We start from the raw sequence: 14,093 nt of genomic DNA, 5'->3' as shown, positions 1-14,093 counted from the left end.
TCTTCTGACATTCTGTTGTGTATGATTCTTTATCTTTCATGTATAGGTTTTGTACATGGTATGTTTTCATGATAGCTATCCTTTTCTGTTGAAGACTTTCTTTACTTTCTGCTCATTTGAAAAGAATGTTTCAACTTTAGAACTTTCACTATCATACTACCATTCTGGCTAATTATATATATATATATATATATATTTAACATATGAGTGACAGGTAGGCTACTTGCCTGTGAAGCAGGGTCTCCTGATTGCCATCGACTGCATTCACAATATCACTGGTTCCAGTGTAGGATGAGATCATGAGTTTAACAATGTCAGTGGCTCCCTGGGTTGCAGCAAAATGGAGGGCCATGCATTTGCCATTCTATAAACAGTATTGATGTCAGCATTAGCTTAAATCCAAACTTAAGGATCTAACACATGTAAATTCAGAAGTGAGTCTATTCTTCCCAGATCTAGGATGTCAGAAGGTGATGAACTGCACCATTTGATTTACTAAAAACCATAAATATGAAGGCCTATCTAGCAAAGGCCTCCTAGCTCTTGGCATACACTTCTATCACTATCATTTGAATACCATTATCTTCTTAAGGAGTGTGAGTCTCCTTTGTTACTGATACAGCTGAATGAAATGAAATGAATAGGGTCATTTCTATTTCAAAGAATTTGAAAGCAGCGAGAAGAAGCTTCATATGATTAATAGCCAATTTCTGCTTCCTCCACAAAGGACAGGCCTTTATGGGAGCTGACTCACAACACTAAAGGGACAAGTCCCTGTAGTCCATGCTCTTCATCAGGTCAGGACCCAGGCTCAGTCAGACCTCTTACATACATATCCTTAGAAGTGAATTAGGTGATCCTTAGTTAAAAGACACAAGTCTTTAGAATGGAACCCAAGACATTCATGACTGGGCTTTAGTGTTCCTGGCTTGGCATATTAATGCTATTATCATTGAGGTAGGCTTTAACACAGCTCATGGCAGGTAAGTGGGATATACTCATTACTGTATCTGCCTTGTCACTTGCTTTGGAATGTTGAAATTTATAAAATTAGAGAATATTTTCTTCATTGTGGACAGAGGAACAACATTCCTTGGTGCTATATGCATTTCCAATCTTACCTGAGTATAAAGGAGCCACAAAACATTTGGGAAATACTGTATGGGAATTCTCAAATCAGAGTGCCATATAGACTGAACACTTGCCTCTATCATGTCGATGTGGGCACCATTGTCTAGGCACATTTTAATCATGTCCAGGTCACCACTCTGCACTGCCAGGTGGAGTGGGCTAGCTTTCTTATGATTCACAAAGTTAATATGACACTCCTTGGTGTAGCCGTGTTTTTCACCTTTAGAAGAAAACACCATTGAAGATGAACAGGGAAATAAATAGGCTTCTGAAAGAAAGGACCTTTAGAATTACATAAAGGCCCAAGTATAAATTTTATTCTTTTTCATAAGAAGGGTATTTAAAGGTTGCTTTACTGTGTAGAACATAGGAAGCATCAACTCACCATAGTTTAGTATTAATTCCATGCATTTTTTGGCACCTGCAAATGCAGCCTGGTGAACAGGGTAGTCTCCCCATTTATTTGATTTACACAGCTTAGCTCCTTTTTCTAGCTGGAGGTAAAGGAGAAACAAAAAAGGTGACACAAATTAAGTGACAAAGGTAGACAAAAATTTCTGTGCTTCTAGCAGGTCACTTCATCTTTCAGAGCCTCTGGGAGAACATGCAGAAAGCTCTGTAGATGTGACATCTAGGCAAGACAGCAACTACAGAATTGGGTTAAGACTACAGTAGACAGCTGGGCGGTGGTGGCGCACGCCTGTAATCCCAGCACTCGGGAGGCAGAGGCAAGTGGATCTCTGTGAGTTCGAGGCCAGCCTGGTCTACAGAGCTAGTCCAGGACAGACTCCAAAGCTACAGAGAAACCCTGTCTCAAAAAAACAAAACAAACAAACAAACAAACAAACTACAGTAGAGACACTCTACATCTTACAAAGATGAAGATATATTATGACACAAAAATATCAACCTTAATCTCCCAATACACTCAACATATTTTTTCAATTTCATGGGAAATATTTGATTTTTAAAACACAGGTCATTTGAGTCATATAAATATTTTCACTTTTGAGACTGGACCAACAGAAGTACCAAGTATGATGAAAAAGAACAATTTAGATGCCATCACATATGGGAAAGTCTGAAGCACTATGACATGCCATATTAAAATTTCAAAGACTGGAATACTCTGACATTCCTTCACTTCCTGCAGTGTTCTGTTGTTCTAAGTTGTTAGTAGCCAATAGTCAACTAAAAGCAAAATATTAACACATATTTGCATACATAACTATCAGGAAATATTTGTATAACTTCTGTTTCTGAATAGCAGGCAAGCAAGCCAGAAACATTTGGAAAGGAGCTAATTTAATGGAATTCCAGTAGTGCCCTCATCAGGGGTGCTACCCGGAACAGAAGCAATCCCTGAGACAGACAGTGTCTTGGGGTGTCACACCTGAGAAACTTTACAGAGAGATGGCCAACTTTCTGGACTTAGGCTTTGGAGAAACCATAGCCACAGTTCCAATCCTGGGAATGGAAATGAAGTGTTTCATTTCTGCTTTCATCTTAGAGGTCAAGCAACTGTAACTATCCACATTCACGTTTTCTCAAATGGTTTAATTTTTAAATTTTTATGTATATGGCGTTTTATCTGTATGCTTGTCTGTGAACCATGTGTGTGTGTCTGATGCACAGAGACCTGAAGAGGGCGTTAGATCTCCTGGGGTTACAGATGATTATAATCCACCATGTGGGTACAGCAGCCAAACCTGAGTTCTCTGGAAGAACAGCCAGTACTCTTATAACTGAGCCATCTCTTCAGTCCCAGGATCAAATGGTTCTAGTGTCCAACAGGTTGTTATATTTTGGTTTTATAGTCTATCCCCACTGCCAGATTCTTCTTAATCCCTACCTTTATTTTCTTTTTACCTTAATTTTTTTCATACTTAATTTTTAGTCTTCTGTATACAATCTAGGGTCCACATTGAATCCTAGAGGTGTATCCACATTAAAAAGCACTGAGAACTAAGTTCTTTAGACCTACATTCTGTATTTTCAATTTTGCTAAGGAGATACCATGAAACGCTTCTTAAATAACAGTCTGTGACAGAGTCACAGGAAGAAAGCCACAGAGTGTGATTCATCAATTTACAAACCAAAATCTTCAAAGCTTCACTGTTGTCCTTGGCACACGCGGACATCAAAGCTGTGTTTCCATTCTCTCCTTCTAAATTGATGTTGGTGGTGATGTGCTCAGTCAAGACCTGGACAAAATGAAGAAATCATTCTTAAAGAGCTAAACTGCCAGTTCTCAAATACTCCCAGTAGACTAGATTGCCAAACACCATGTCTGACTCATCTTTTCTGATTCTTCTTCCATAAGATACTTAATACAAAAAAATACTATGATAAAACTTAGCATGGGTTTATATTTTTTTTCAGTACCAATAACTGAACCCAGTAGTTCATGCCTGTTGAACAATGTTCAACTACTGAGTCATTTCCCCAGCCTTATTTGTAGATTCATTTTCAATGTTGAGATAGGGTCACATTGCCCAGGATTGCCTTTACTTAGCAATGTACTTTAGGCAAAGACTTGAATGTACTATCCTTCTTCATTAGCCCCTGTGCAGCTGGATCACAATCCTGTACCACTGGCCATTGGGTTTGTCATTGTTGTTAGTTTATATGTTGAAGCTTATCAAACCAGCTGTTTCCTAAAATCCTCTACTTCTTCCAAGTAAACAACTTCCTAGCAGAACTCCTTCCCAACAGAGTGCATCCCAATGTAGAGCTGATGAATTAGGCTAACTAATGAGTTCTGTTCATAGGAGAAAACTCGAGGTGAGGTTTAGTACTTAAAAACAAATGGGGGAACTCTTTATAGGTGAAGAGAAACTAGAAGCAAAGGATCTCTCCACAGACTTCAGGTACCTTCAGGTCCATTCTTCAAATCCAGATTCACATGCAATGGAACCCGCCAAAGTCTCCTAGAAGCATTCTCCCCATCCTTAGCCTCATAGAATTACAGACCACAGTTCTACAGCATGTAATTATAGTCCCCCCCACCTCTCTCTCATTCAAAGGCTGAGTTAAATTCTAGGTTCTAGGTGGCAATGGTCACAAAGAGAGCAATTGAACTATGTACCTACTTCTATTCAGTCATGACCAGACAAGTCCAGAAGCTCTACAAGACTCTCTGGGGTCCTTGGAGAAGAATCCAGGAAATCTAAGGAAAGGCTTAAGCTACTGAGCCAGATTAAGCCCCCAAAACAAAGACCATCAAGACATAAGGCCGTGCCCATGGCCCTAGGCAAATCGTCCCCAAAGATACTGCCTATGTAAGAACTTTAGGTGATTCATAAATGACTATTACGGTTTTTTTTTTTTTTTTTAATTTATAACATTATAGATAATGGTGGATATTATAGGGGAAAGCTGGTAGATCAAACAGTGAAAAAGCCTTTTTGGACTGGGAAAGGCTGAGTAGGTACAGGCTAGACCATGGGCAAGGCTAGAGAGGTAGGCTGGGGACAGAACTGCTATCCATATGCAAACCTTCTCCTCTTTCTCCTACTATTATGAACCAGGTGATTAAGAACACTGGTGAACATGGATGTGGTTGGTAAACAAATACCATTTAAGGCAGAGACAATCCAACTCTCCAATGACCCTAGTTTTCTCTCTTGGTTTTGTATTGTTCAGGACAACTAGTTTTTTGTTGTTTTGTTTTTATCTACACACTGATTTCACAAGTTATCTATGGGCCTTATTTCTGAACTTTTATTTCTATGCCTGATCTGAAGAGTTTTCTAATTAACAGTGGTTTTTCAACAATTACCTGCCTTTGAATTCCCAAATCATGCCTTTAAAGACAAGATAAATTAAGCTAATGACCACTTATGTATGAAAAGAGCCTTCAGAGAAAGCACCGGGGCTCTCTGAGGAAATAGATGGCACCTCTGGGCAGTCCCTGCAGCCACTGATGATGGGCACAGCACCTGGCTGTTGGACGATGCAGGCATTAGGAAGAGAGTAAACAACCTGTTTCCATGGAGACTTTTCAGTACCTTCTCAGGGGTCCTGCCCAGTCTTCACAGTTGTTAACTGTTCAGCCACCTCTTCTACTTAGTCGTTCTTCCATTTCATTCAGATACCCACCCACCACTTATCAGGACTGTCTAGAACTACAATTTTGTTCAGACAAATAAGACAATGTTGTTCTTTCAGAGGTAACTAGCCAGCCAAGAAGGAGGCATCAACATTTAATGACATCTCCATGTAACAAAAGTTAAGGTAGACTTCAGAACCCAAGCCCAGCAGACAGGGGACAAGGAGCTCCACTCTCTGTCCATGTGCAAGGATTCACACCTTTCCCAGAGCTGGGAAGAAAGCTTTGGTGGCAAAGGGGCCTTGGAACCCTCCTTTGTGGTTTCCTGAAAATCGGCTTGGGTGGGGGTTAGCACAGTTGCTAAAAACCAGCACTTCCTATACTGTTTCCACAGGAAAATCTATTGATAAATTCCAAATAGCCTAGTGGTTCTCAACCTTCCTAATGCTGCGACCTTTTAATACAGTTCCTCATGCTGTGATGATCCCAACCATAAAATTATGTTGCTACTTCATAATTGTGATTTTGCTACTGTTATGAATCATAATGTAAATATCTGATATGCAGGATATCTGATATGTGACCCCACAAAGGGGTTACAACCCACAGGTTGAGACCAACTGTTCTAGAACATAATCCATTTGTAAATGGCAGTCCTCTGAGGAAGCAAATTTGCTTTCTAATGTGCCTGTGAATCTACGAGGTGTAGTTTAAAAGCCATGGGCTAAGTCCTACCCTTTAAATATTTACCAGGAATTGTTATATGATATTTTGTTTGCATTCTGACAAATAAAGCTTGCCTGGAAATCAGAGGTCAGAGCTAGCCACTAGTTAATCATAGAGGCCAGGCAGTGGTGGCACACACCTTTAATCCCAGCACTTGGAAGGAGGAAGCAGAAAGATCAGGAGTTCAAAGATACCCTGGGCTACATGAGATTGAACCAGTCTAAAAGAGAAACAGAGCTGGGCGGTGGTGGTGGTGCACGCCTTTAATCCCCGTACTAGGGAAGCAGAGACAGAAATATAAGGTGGGTGGAAACAGGATCTGTCCCCATTTGGTCTGAGATTTCCTAGAGGTAAGAAGTGGCTGCTGCTCTTCTGCTCTGATTTCTCAGCTTTCACCCTAACATCTGACTCTGGTTTTTATTGACTAAGACTAATTGGGACTGAGATCCAAGGGGTTCTCTAGTTGAAGAACAAAAATAAAATAAACTCCTATGTATGTTCTCTGTATCTCTTGTTGATCTGTCTTTGACAGGCTGTCCATCTAATAAAACTATGGGCTCTGCCTTCACTAAGGTTCTAATCATCCTTTTCATTGCAGTCAGTTATGAAAGAGATCTAAATGGCAAAGCCTAGAGCTGCAGTTGTGCAATTTTAGGCAAGTTATTTAGTTCTCTCTGTGCCTCTTACTCAGCTATGGAATGGAGATACTAATATTCTTAATATATACTTTTTAATGAAAGTTTTATAAAGGCACAAAGCAATTTTTAAAATGTCTGATAAATTACAATTCAAGAAAAGTTGAACTGTGATTATTATGATCATCAATGTCACCTATCACCATCCTCCTCCCCATTGCCACCATATCATCATCATCATCATCACCACAGCTACCAGCATATCATCATCACCATCACCATCATCATCATCCATCATTATCACCACCACAACCACCATCATATCTATTATTTTTATCTATGTCATTGCCATCACCCCTCCTCCTCATCCTCATCCTCATCGCCATCATTTGGTGAAAAGTAAACATAATAGTTGTTATGCTTCATTTGCCATTGCATCTCACTTGAAGCTGGCCATTCTGAAACAGGAAACAGGTCAGCCCCACTCCCAGTTGGCCAGCAGCCTCACCTTGGTCATTTCATTGTACATGGCCTGTACAGCTATGTGAAGGGGTGCCATCATGTTGTTGTTTCGAAGGTTTGGATTTGCTCCTTGGCTAAGAAGAAACTTCACACTTTCAACTTGGTTTTTTTCTGCAGCCCAATGTAGTGGGGTGTTTCCACAACTATCCATTATATTCAACACTAAAGAAATAACAAAATAGGCATTGAATTTAGTTTGGGGTGTAGTTAATACCTCCTGTGTAACTACCCACTTAAAAGCTTAATGTCAAGTGTTTATGAAATCATCTACATTGTCTTAAAATAGAGAAATAGGATACAGTTTTAGTTCTCAAAATTATCCAATGAATACTATTTGAGAATATATGAAAGTATGTACAGATCTTAAAAATTGGGTTAACTTTTTTACATAGTATCTATAAAAATGAATCCGAACCAAAGGCTGAGGAGCTCCCAGCTGGATCAGGCCCTCTGGATAAGTGAGACAATTGAATAGCTTGAACTGTTTGGGAGGCACCCAGGCAGTGGAACCAGGACCTGTCCTTAGTGCATGAACTGGCTGTTTGGAACCTTGGGCTTACACTGGGACACTTTGCTAAGCCTGGAAGGAGGGGACTGGACCTGCCTGTACTGAATCCACCAGGTTTAAATGAATCCCCAGGGGAGTCATGGCCCTGGAGGAGATGGGAATGGAGGGGAGGGGATGGGGGGAGGACAGGGGAACCCATGGCTGATGTGTAAAATTAAAACACAAATAAAATAATAATAAAAACTAAATCCTCTTGTTGCTCAACTTTTATCTGTATATTAATTTTATAATTGTAATATAATGCTAAGATTACATCAGATCAGATCCTAACCAATTTCCATGTGACTGCGATTTCTCTTAAGCTTGCAGTTGCCCAAAAGATGCCCCAAGACAAATGGACAGAAAGATGAAGATGCTGAGACCTACAGAAGTTGAAAGTCCTCCAGTTTCACACTGCTCCTGAGGAGTTATGTGACTCACTCAGCTGTCTCAGTCAAACTTGGTTTAAAAAATGGACCTGTATGCAATTATGTACATATTTATATGCATATTTACTTCTATATGTATAGAAACACACATTCCTGTAAAAGCTATGGGGAGGATAATATTGGGTCATGTCTGTAAAGATTTTAGCAGAGTATGTGGCTTATTGCAAGGATTTCAAAAATGTTCATGAGAAAAATGGCAGGTCATTAATAAACTCGCAAGTTGGATTTTGCATCCCTGGTGGTGGACATGCTTTCCATGTATTTATACAGCATATATGTGCTGCTATTTGCCCTGTGAATGCTGTGTAAGAATAGAATGTTCTTCATTCTGAATTACTCCGATAAGGTAGTCATGTGGTATATCACTAAGTCTGAAGAAAAGGAAAAGTACTCACTTATAAATTGGGCTTGGTGGCCATCAACAGTAGTGGGAACCATGAGGAAGCCAACTTTCCTGTTTCTCTCTCTTAAAATTTTCTTTTTCTACTTCTTTCATTCATCAAAGTTTTTAATTCTCAACCCACTTCCCCCCAACACCTTAGACCCTCATTTTGCTTAAGCAAGACAAAATATTCTATTCGGCATCAAACAATTAAATAGCTTCAGTCACCAACATACAACTTGAAAATGATTTTAGCTTGACTACTTTTCATAATTCATTTCCCTGTAATCAGAGGGGCTTTCTAAAGCATATCTTTCTTGTGGCCTTCTTCCTACTTGATGTCTTTGTAGCAACAGCTCCACCTAACTTATCATCCCATTCCAGTGATTTCTCTCCTGCCTGTGACCCACAACTCTCTGGTCCACTCCACTCTATCTCTGCCATCCATCTCTTTTGGTCAACCCCCTAGCTACCTCTTATTAACAATTCCTGGTCTCATAAACTATGTACATGCATGTGTGTTCTCAATCTCATCTACTTCTTAGGCAAAGCCCTAGAACAGTGGCTCCATCCTTTGCAGTTCTGACTGTATGTGATATTTCCAAGAGGATGTGCCCAAGATATGCCAACTCCAAGTAATTGAATCTCACACTCTCACACTGAATTTGTTCCTGTTTGGTCTGGTTGGTCAAGCTGTTCATCTAATCTCTTAAAGTAGAACTCATATAGTCCACTCCAGCTTCCCAGACATGTCCTTCACATTCAGTCTGCCCATAAGCAGTGTCCATGTTACAGGTATAAATTTCCTGGTCATTCACCAATCTAAGTGCTTTATGAACCGGCACTACAACACTTGGTTACCTTCACAAGAAGAACCATGGATGACCATCTTCATTAGTTCAATCTGACCTTCTGCTGCTGCATGATGCAAAGGGGAGATACTTTCATCCTCATACTTGCTTAGTTTTCTTCGGTTCTTGACAAAGTCTTCTAATCTATACATATCTCCTTCAATGTCCACCTAGAGAAGTATAAAAAGTCCATTACCTAAAACAAGTATGTGCAAAACTTTAAAATATAAAATTAGTCATGAAATAGCCTGAAGACTTTACTGCTATTCAAAACTATCATGCTTCCACCAAATACATTGCTTAAAGAACATAGTACATATAGACATCAAGTAGGCAAATGCCTATGCATTGATAAATCCATTAAACAAAGGTTTAATTTTTCTGACCATAATCTTACATATGTTAAAGGAATAAAAGCCTCAAGAAAAGTTTTGAAGGAAATTTACAAAATATGCTCTGAGAAATAATACATTAAAAAATACAGAGGGCTTTGCTTTGCTGGGTGAAATGTATTTCAGTTACAGCAAGAGGAATCAAGAAATAGTGGACTGAAAACGGTTATAACACAGTGAACACAAGTGTGGAAAGTTATCTGAAAGTCCTTATTTTATAGTTCACAGATGCTGATCAAAGTAGTAAAAAGAAGTAGAGTCTATGAATGTGAGGGGTATTAAGTCTAGTAACCTAAACTATTCTATTTTTTGGCCCCTCCTACCTAGAGTCAGTCTCCACCCAAACCCTCCTTACACACCAAAGCTAGGATCATCCTGATGCAGTGTCCCCTAAGGAAGTTTTTCAGGGGTCTAAACCAGCTGCCCTACTCCTGAGCATGAGCAACTCCTGCCAAAATTCAAGAATTTCCACTTAATATCCATAATGACAACCAGCAGTTTCCTTATTTGGCTATTTGAAAGTTCTAAACATCTGCCTTACACAGAAAATGAAGAACTTTAAAAATAAATATTACAGAAATATTTAACTATCCTCCAATTGTTTTTACAAAATTTCCATTAAAAGTTGCTTTTAGAATTACTGATGCATTTGCAAATGAATGGTAAGGCCCTACTTCCTAGAGGCTGGCCTCAAACCTGCAGTGTGGCTGAGGACAACCTAAAATCCCGGATCCTCCTGCTTTTACCACATAGTATTCAGGTTGTAAGTACGAGCCACCATACCAGGTATGTTTTTCGGTTTTATCCACTTCCTTTTCTTTTTCATTTTTTTTATTAAGAAATTTCTTTTTTATTTTACACACCAATCAGAGATCCCCTTCTTCCCTCCTCTCATCCTCCCCAGTCATTACCCCCAACCAACTCCCCATTCCCCCCAAGAAGGCAAGGCCTCCTGGGGGAGGCACATCCAGTAGAGGCAAGTCCAAGCCCTTCCCCCTGCCTCAAGGCTGCAGGAGGATTCCCATCATTGGTAGTGGGCTCCAAAAAGCCAGCTCATGCACCAGGGACTGATTCTGATTCTACCGCCAGGGGACCCTGCAAGCAAATCAAGCTACACAACTGTCTTGTCATGCAGAGGGCTTAGTCCAGTCCTATGAAGGCTCCACAGCCATTGATCCAATTTTCATGAGTTCCCACCACTTTCTAATACATAGTAACTGTAGCCCACACAACCAGGCCCTCTCCAGGACAGTGCTCAAACTGAAGTGGATTCTAAGGCAAAAGTCTGAGAAACACTCTGGGTCTTTCCTGCTCATTCATTTTATTCACTGTGTTCAATGTTTGCTACACATTTGTATGCTTCATTTTTCATGATATCTTCATACGGGTAATTTTCAGAGAGGAATGGAGCAAGAAAGGAGCTTTCACAAAGAACAGAAGGACGTAAAGATGTTTGCTTCCTTTTTAAGATAGGGTCTCATGTATGCCCAGGTTTGGCCTTGAACTTGTTATATAACTGAGGTTGACCTTGAACTTCTGATTGCCTCATTTCTACTTCTTGAGTGCTAGGATTGCAGGCTTGTACAACCACTCAAGTTTATTCTATGCTTAGATTCAAACCCAGATCTACCAGTGGAGCTATGCCTCAGCTCCCTATCGATGTTTGTACACACTATGCTACTTGGTGAGTTTTAGATTCCTAGAGGTTTAAAAGCAAAATATAGGAAGAATTCACAGGAGTCCGTTGCACTTCTAGGGTAACACCAAGATTCACACGATTTATCATTGTACCTTCCAGATTTACAAACACACCGCTAAGTAAAAACATTTGCCCTCTTTTGCCTGCTTCTAGGACCATTTTCCTCCTACTGAGTTGCCTCATCCAACTTTAATATGAGGGTTTGTGTCTAGTCATATTGAAACTTGTTATGCCATATTGAGTCAATGCCCTGGGAAGACTGCTCTTTTCTGAGGGGAAAAGAAGAAAGAGTGGATCTGGGGTGGGAGGTGGGGAGGAAGGATTGGGAAGAGTGGAAAGAGGGAAACTGAGGTTGGAATGTAATATATAAGAGAAGGAAAAAAATGCCCATGTTGTTTTCAAAGCTATTCCAAAGACCCAAACCAATTTTTTTAACAAGGCAGTAGCTTTGCATAGACCCAAGGTAGCATGATAAATTTTTCTCATGCCATAGAAATAGTCCCCAAACAAAAGATCAAGAAAATTGCTTTGAGTTCTCTCTGTGGCTATGACTGGTCAACTTTGCCATATAAGATAGCTGTCAACATAATTTGTTATTTTAAGGAAAACTGCAACACTTCACTTCTGCAAAAAAAAATATCAAATAGAAAAGTGATGAATTCAGCATATTAATATGATTCACTAAATATAAGGACAGAAGAAACTAAAGTATCTAAATTTCCCACTTTGAATTTTATTTCTCTTGTCACATAATAGAACCTAAAACAAATAAACAAAAACAACAATGACAAAAAACACCTTTATGTTGGCAGTATCTTGAGCAAAAATGTGGTACTTTCCAACTAAAAAAAACAGTTTCATGTGCTCTTAGTGACTATAGCATAATACAAAGACATGCAGCCATTCTCAAATTTATACATAATCAATAATTAATCTGAGGTTCTTGAAGAAATGGTGCTTTCCTCCTCTTAATGTCTTGCCCTAGCAAAGAAATTGCTCACCCAAATCAATTTGAAAGCATTTTAGCACTTGAATTTGATGTCCTTTGAACGATAATATGGGATACTATTGCCAATTACCATTGCTAAAAAGAGCAATTTACCAGTCTGTTCAGCGATAAGTAGTTGACATATACCCTCTACACTCTTTAGAGGAAGGACTAGGTTCAGAGGTTGGTTCAGAACACTACTGAGTTCACAGTGATAAAAACAGCTTATAAACATGTCACAGGAACTCATGAAGTGTGTTTAACTCTCTCTATTCAGGACCCGGCATGTCATCAGGAAATTCCTTAAGAAAGTTCTTAGGACAGACCTGAGATGCTCATATATAAATTTACATAAAATAAAACCATTTAATACTACTGACTTGTAGTACATTTTGATTTTTTTCTTTTATAACAGGATATTTGAGGCCAGTTCCATCTACAGAGTGAGTTCCAGGACAGGCACCAAAACTACGCAGAGAAACCCTGTTTTAACCCCCCCCCCCGAAAAAAAAAAAGAAAAAAAGAAAAATCTTTGAAAACTATTTAGGCAAATGCTTTACTTGGTTGCATATTTTCAGATCTGGAAAGCACACTAAAATAATTGTTTTAATCCTCAGTATTATTCCAAAACTACAATGTGGTTTCATTATTTCTTCCTAGTTTGTGTATTTAAGCCTCTGGTGGATTACATATAATAATTAATCTAGTATAGTTTCCTGTTTTGAGTACTCCCTAAGCTCTTGAGCTCTTGACTTCCCATTTCTATGACTATATTCAAGACACTAGGCACTAGATCATTTTTGCAGAAGTTAGTTCTAAATTAAACTCTTCAAATTAGAGACTTCAGCCCCATCTGTTTTAGACTGCTTGAATGAAATAGATCTAATCGGAACAAGACCAAAAGGGAAAGAAAACTAAGGTGAGAAACTATATATAGCCAAAGCATGGTTAAATGCCAAAGTACTTTTTTAGAGTACTGACTTGAGTTAACCCAGTGAGTTAGTCATTGAAACTAAAGATCCTAAAATAAAAACATAAAGAAAACGTTAGGACTGGATAGCAGAAATTCTACTACAAATCTCTAGAAAACTGAATTTACATGAAGGAGTTTTTGAAATCTTAAAATTTCTTGTGCCCCACAATAATTGTAATAATAGCATCCTAGTACTGAAATTCACTCATGATGTAGTTTTTCCTGCTAAAGCAAGAGGCCTTGGTTAATATGCTAAGTGGGATGGGGAGCAATGTTGACTCCGAAGGCCTTGTATATGTGTTTTTGTGAGGTAGGGCCCCTCTGACTCATATTGGCAGATTTGTTTACCTCAACAGCAGTTGAAAAATGTCTACCAAAACTAAATCTGTTCTTATATTCTTGCCTCTGTTAGAACAAAGCTACCAATAGACATACAGACTGAGAAACCACATCTACAGTCACAGATTTAAAATAATCAAAGCTCAATAAAATGGAAAAACAAGCAAAAATGACCTAAGTACACATCAGTACATAAGTAGTTAAATAAACCTTCATGTGTTCCCTGAAATAGAATGCTGTGAAGCAGTTTTTTTTTAAAGTAAAATTTCAAGTGCTGAATTGAAAAGTATTCTAAAATTTACTTCATGTGTGAATCAAAGTGCAATCTCCATGTGCTCATATTTTTGTAAGTTAAAGAAAGCTCTGTAAAAGTTTGTGTTTGCACAAGCATTTCATTTTCCCCTGAAA

General features: G+C 38.9%; 1 protein-coding gene across 1 annotated transcript in view; it reads right to left on the bottom strand.

The window, feature by feature from the left end:
* Positions 1-14,093, bottom strand: part of Trpa1 (transient receptor potential cation channel subfamily A member 1) — a 44,640-nt gene that overhangs the window by 29,599 nt on the left and 948 nt on the right. Inside the window, exons 2-7 of the mRNA XM_036180015.1 lie at positions 9,305-9,464; positions 7,052-7,227; positions 3,228-3,335; positions 1,517-1,625; positions 1,206-1,351; positions 228-364 (exon numbers count right to left, since the gene is read on the bottom strand). Coding sequence (XP_036035908.1) covers positions 228-364; positions 1,206-1,351; positions 1,517-1,625; positions 3,228-3,335; positions 7,052-7,227; positions 9,305-9,464 — 836 coding nt within the window. The remainder of the gene's footprint in view (positions 1-227; positions 365-1,205; positions 1,352-1,516; positions 1,626-3,227; positions 3,336-7,051; positions 7,228-9,304; positions 9,465-14,093) is intronic.

The sequence above is a fragment of the Onychomys torridus genome, chromosome 2 (genome assembly GCF_903995425.1).
Source record: "Onychomys torridus chromosome 2, mOncTor1.1, whole genome shotgun sequence".
In the NCBI taxonomy this organism is placed as follows: Eukaryota; Metazoa; Chordata; class Mammalia; order Rodentia; family Cricetidae; genus Onychomys; species Onychomys torridus.
The sequence above is the reverse complement of the archived record's forward strand: the minus strand, read 5'-3'. Positions and strand labels throughout refer to the sequence as shown.